Source organism: Pristiophorus japonicus, chromosome 3 (assembly GCF_044704955.1).
Source record: "Pristiophorus japonicus isolate sPriJap1 chromosome 3, sPriJap1.hap1, whole genome shotgun sequence".
Lineage (NCBI taxonomy): Eukaryota > Metazoa > Chordata > Chondrichthyes > Pristiophoridae > Pristiophorus > Pristiophorus japonicus.
Window position 1 is genome coordinate 97,271,979 of NC_091979.1, and position 6,000 is coordinate 97,277,978.

The window sequence follows — 6,000 nt, forward strand, 5'->3', positions numbered from 1 at the left end:
TCACTGGTCGTCCTAACCCTTGTTTCTGTTCCAGACTTCCTCTCCTCCATAGCTGAATAAACCACATCCTTGGGGCAGGAAGAAAAACGCCAAGAACATGGCAGGAGAAAGGAACAAGCAGTCTTAGCTGTTTTCTGATCTATCCTTATCTTATTGTTAACTAATGTGTAGTATCGTCTAAAATTATTTAAGCATGTGTAAGCTAGCAGGTATAATTGTGCTATCTTGTGCTATCCTAGCAGAACTAGAAGGGCTACAGGATAACTTATTTTAGCAGACCCATACCCGATTGCATGGCAATCGAACTGTGTGTTACCCACTAGCCCAATCAGTAGAGGCCCTGTTCGTGGCTACCCCTGGGTGGACTCCCCGCGATTTATATACGGCGGATACCTCGGATGCACCCTGTGAGGGACAAACGGGCGAATATAAAAGGGGGCATTCCCAGAGAAGGATAGTAACATGGGCCATCAGCAAGGAGTTCTGTGCCGATTGGGAGGATCCTATCATGCTGGGATCATCACTCGGCTATGGATTCCTCGGGGCCCTATCTGTAGGGTGGATTGGCAGGGGTAATTAGTGCCAAAAATAGGAACTACCTTATTTGCGGATTGACCATTTTGGGAAATAGCACGTCTAAGGGACTGGATGACATCAACAGAGAACTGTCTGAACTAAGATTGTATACGCAGCAAACCCGCTATGCCGTGGATTATCAGCTGGCCCAACAAGGAGGAATGTGCACAATTATAGGGGACAAATGTATAACACATGTCACGGATGAATCATACAATATCACCCAAGCCATTGATGCCATAAAAAAAGCAGCTGGATGAGTTTAGGCAGGGCCCAAAGAAAGGAAATAGTTGGTTGGATTGGTTATTTGGAGGATCCTGGGGATCTTATTTAATGCATGGAGCAGTTATTCTCGTTATGATAACAGTTACCTGTTGTCTGATTATTGGTTGCTTTAATGTCTGTTGTAAAGTAATGATGGCAAAATTGGAGCAAACTCTTACAGTCACGAGCTCCCGGAATCTGGTTCAACAGACTAAAAGTTTACTCGAGGATCAAGAAGAGTATGAGAAACAAGAATGCGAACGGCTGAATGCGATACTCCTGGAATAATCACCAGGGTTATCATGGAATAATAAAAGGGGGGAATGAGAATGTGAATAGAAGAGTTGTGAATGTGTCAGTTGAAAAGGATCATGGGAAGATAGCTAAAAGAAAATGTCAAGCTGAGATATTTGCAATGTCGACACAAAAAGGGGTTACTCAGAGTTGTGGTCAAACACGAGTTACGCGAAAAAGCAAAGTCAGGCACGAGTCAGACGAGGGGCTGCTATAACCAGCCATAAAATAGGGAAATGCTATGTAAATCGAAACTATAAACACATCCCTGGAGCTCGCCCTATTTGGAGAGTTGTTAGCCTGCAATTGGGTATGCTATGGGGGAAGTTGACCAATGATTGTATAAACTGAGTGTCACTCAAATATGTTCTGCTGTAACAATGTATAAATATTGAGCTTTTGTACTGTTACGGAACTTGTCAAGAGAGAGGTGGACAGGCTCAAATCGAGGGTGTTCCCTTTATCTTAACAGGTCCCGGCCGGAGAATCTCTAATAAAGGTCTTATGTTGCTAAGACTAAAAGTGTTCGTGTGTCAGTGAATTCGCTGAAACAGATTGAAGGGAAAAGAATCCAGTATCTACACCTCCACACCGAGATTACCCTCATGGTTTCTAATAGGTCCTACCCGCTTTTTAGTTATCGTCTTACTCTTAATATATTTAAAGAACATCTTTGGGTTTTCCTTAATTTTACTTGCCAAGAATTTTTCATGCTCTCTCTCCTAATATCCTTTTTAATTTTACCTCTGAACTTTCTATATTCCTCCAAAGATTCTACAGTATTTAGCTGTCGGTATATGACATAAGCTTCTCTTTTTTTTTTTTCTTTATCCTCTCCTGTAAGTCCCTAGACATCCAGGGGGCTCTATAATTGTTATTCCCACCCTTTTTCTTTAAGGGCACATGTTTGGTCTGAGCCCTCCGGATCGCCTCCTTGAATGTCTCCCACTGTTCTGACACTGATTTACCTACAAGTAGCTGTTTCCAGTCCACTGTGGCCGAATCATTTCTCAACTTGGCAAAGTTAGCGCTTCCTAAATTTGGGACTTTTATTCCTAGTCTATCCTTGTCCTTATCCATTACTATCTTGAATCTAACTGAATGATGGTCACTGGCATCCAAGTACTCTCCCACTAATACCCCGTCAACCTGCCCAGCTTCATTCCCTAAAACCAAATCCAAAACCGCCCCCTCTTGTGTTGGGCTTGTTACATACTGCCTAAAAAAGTTCTCTTGAATGCATTTTAAGAATTCCGCACCCTCTATACCCTTCACACTATATTTGTCCCAATCAATATTGGGATAGTTAAAATCCACTACTATTATTGCCCTATGGTTTTTGGACTTCACAGAAATTTGCCTACATATTTGCTCTTCGATCTCTCTCCCACTGTTTGGGGGTCTATAATACACTCGCAACAGTGTGATCGCCCTTTTTTTTTCAATTCGACCCATATGGCCTCATTTGATGATCCCTCTAACATATCATCCCTCCTCACAGCTGTAATAGTTTCTTTAATCAATACCACGACCCCCTCTTTTTACTCCCCTCTTTTTACTCCCCTCTTTTTCTTGTCTAAAAATCCTGTAACCAGGAATATTCAGTTGCCAAACCTGCCCCTCTTTCAGCCATATCTCTGTAATGACTATAATGTCATACTCCCAAGTGTCTACCTGTGCTTTTAGCTTATCCTATTCGCCATACTCCTTGCATTAAAGTATATACCATTTAGCACAGGAAGACTTCCTTGATTACTGCTTACTAACCCTTGTTTCCTCTGTCTTACAGATTCACTTTCTACATTCTTGCTATCCAATTTCTGCTTTACTTCCTTCCCTATTGAATTTGGTCTCAGGTTCCCATCCCCCTGCCAAGCTAGTTTAAACTGCCCCAACAGCACTAGCAAAACTCCCCGCGAGGATATTGGTCCTGGCTCTGTTCAGGTGCCAACTCGTCCAATTTGTACAGGTCGCATTTCCCCCAGAAGCGGTCCCAATGCCTCAGGAATTTAAAACCCTCCCTCCTACACCAACTCTCCAGCCACACGTTCATCCTCTCTATCCTTCCATTCTTGTACTCATTAGCACGTGGCACCAGTAGTAACCCAGAGATTACTGTCTTTTGAGTTCCTACCCTTTAATTTTCCTCCGAGCTCCTCAAATTCTGTCTGCAGAACCTCATCCCTCTTTTTACCTATGTCATTGGTCCCGATATGGACCACACCCTCTCGCTGTTTACCCTCTCCCCCTAGAATGCTCTGCGTCCGCTCTGTGACATCCTTGACCCTGGCAGCATACCAATCTGGAGTCCCATCTACGGCCGCAGAAATGCCTCTCTGTTCCCCTAACTATTGAATCCCTGTTACTATAGCTCTTTTATTCTTTGTCCCTCCCCCCTGTGCAGCTGAGCCACCCATGGTGCCTTGGACTTGGCTCTGGCTGCACTCCCCAGCGGCACCATCGCCTTCACCGGTACTCAAGAGAATATGGGCTAGAAAGTGAGATGGACTTGGGGGATCTCCTGCACTAGCTGTCTAATGATCTCACTCCATCTGGTGGTCACCCACTTCCCCTCTACCTGCACGCTTTTAAGCTGCGGGGTGACCACCTCCTGAAATGTGCTATCCACGTAGCTCTCGGCCTCGCGGATTCACCATATTGACTTCAGCTGCCGCTCAAGCTCTGAAACGTGGAGCTCGAGTAGTTCAAGCTGGAGACACCTCCTGCTCACATGGTTGTCTAGGCCGCGTAATGCGTCCAGGACTTCCCATATGCCGCAGGACATGCACCCTACAGGACTGAGCTCCCTTACCATCCCTCTAATTAAACTTATCTAATTAAAAAGAAAAAGAGAGAGATACTTACCAATCAAACAGCCAACCACATACTGGCCCGGAAGAGGGCTGTGAGATCCTCGGCGGAAGTGAACTCCTTGCCGACCTCCAGCCCTCCTGCTCCTCGGACTCCTGAAATCACGGAATGATGGGCAAGAAAAACTGGTTGCCTTTGCATCATGTTCGCTCAACAAATGTGAACAAATTTATGCACAGATTGAGAAAGAGGCTTTGGTAATTATATTTGGTATTAAAAAGTTTCACCAGTTTTATTTGGGGGTACAATTCATGCTAGTAACCGATCACAAACTGTTACTGGCTATCCTAGGCCCAAAGGCGGCAATTCCATCTATGGCGGCTTCTAGGATGCAAAAATGGGTTATTTTATTGTCTCCAGTATGATTACAAAATCGAGTATCGCACATCGAAGCAGAATGCAGGGGCGGATACCATTTCAAGGTTGCCTCATGAAGATATGAAGATTCTGAAATTGGCCGCGAACAGTCAATCTTCACTCTAGATGTCGTTGATGAAGACTTTCCGGTCACCGCCTCTGTTATTGAAGAGCACAGACAGAAAGATGCCATGTTACAGCGGGCCTCTGAGCACACCCTGCGAGGGTGTTCTGAAGATCAGACGCATTTAGATGATAAAGCGGATAAAGCCCTTTTATCATACTCGGCATGAATTATCGTGAGCAGGGATGTCTAAAATGGGGCCTGAGAGTAGTCATAGGCAGTCCCTCGGAATCGAGGAAGACTTGCTTCCATTCCCAAAGTGAGTTCTTTGATGGCTGAACAGTCCGATACGAGAGCCAGTGCACTAGTAATTCCCAGTGCACTACGGGCCAAAGTCATGATGGAATTTCACAGCGAACATACTAGCATCATAGGCATGAAAGTGGTAGCCCGAAGTTTTGTTTATTGGCCTGGGTTGGATAAAGACTTAGAAGTATTAGTAAGTAAGTGTACTATCTGTCAAGACTGCAGGACCAAGCCACCAAAAGATCTGCTGCAAACATGGGCTTAGCCAATGAGACCATTCTAAAGAATGCATATTGATTTTTGAGAGATACAATACATATTGAGCTAATCGATAGCCATTCGAAATGGCTGAAGGTATGTCATATGGGGTCATCTACGTCTACAGAGCGTACATTGAATGAATTATGGGACATTTTTGCATGCCATGGCCTGCCCGAAGAAATGGTGTCAGATAATGGGCTGCAAATTTGGTCCGGGCAATTTGCGTATTTTGCCCAACACAATGGTAACGGTTTAAAGTTGCAGGTCCTATTACAGCTACAATAAGTAATTGTAAGTGGTTATTGAAGAATTCAATTTAAGGCGTGGATGTGATGTTCATGTATGCGCTGTAAATAGTGTGGCAGAGGGGTTTGGAAAATCCTGAGAGTTGCACAGACCGGCTGTTGTTCAAATATCAGAATCATAGAATCATAGAAGTTTATAGCATGGAAGGAGGCCATTTCGGCCGATCGTGTCATGCCGGCCAACAAGAGGCTATCCAGCCTAATCCCACTTTCCAGCTCTAGGTCCATAGCCCTGCAGGTTACAGCACTTCAAGTGCATATCCAAGTACTTTTTAAATGCGGTGAGGATTTCTGCCTCTAGCACCCTTTCAGGCAGTGAGTTCCAGACTCTCACAACCCTCTGCGCGAGGAAATTTCCACTCAAATCTCCTCTAATCCTTCTACCAATTACTTTAAATTTATGCCCCCTGGTTGTTGACCCCTCTGTTAAAAGAAATAGGCCCTTTCTATCCACTATATCTCAGCCCCCATAAATTGATACACCTCAATGAGGTCTCCCCTCAGCCTCCTCTGTTCCAAGGAAAATAAATCCAGCCTATCCAATCTGTCCTCATAGTTAAGATTGTTCACTCCCGACAACATCCTCATAAATCACCTCTGTACCCCCTCCAATGCAATCACATCCTTCCTGTAATGCGGTGACCAGAACTGCATGCAGTACTCCAGTTGTGGCCTAATCAATGTTTTATACAGTTCAAGCAT

The 6,000-nt window shown here is 44.5% G+C and overlaps 1 protein-coding gene across 1 annotated transcript in view; it reads left to right on the forward strand.

Moving 5' to 3' along the window:
* LOC139254225 (TGF-beta receptor type-1-like) overlaps positions 1–4,655 on the forward strand; it is a 101,826-nt gene extending 97,171 nt beyond the window's left edge. Inside the window, exon 11 of the mRNA XM_070873656.1 lies at positions 4,442–4,655. Coding sequence (XP_070729757.1) covers positions 4,442–4,655 — 214 coding nt within the window. The remainder of the gene's footprint in view (positions 1–4,441) is intronic.
* Positions 4,656–6,000: the final 1,345 nt, after the last annotated feature.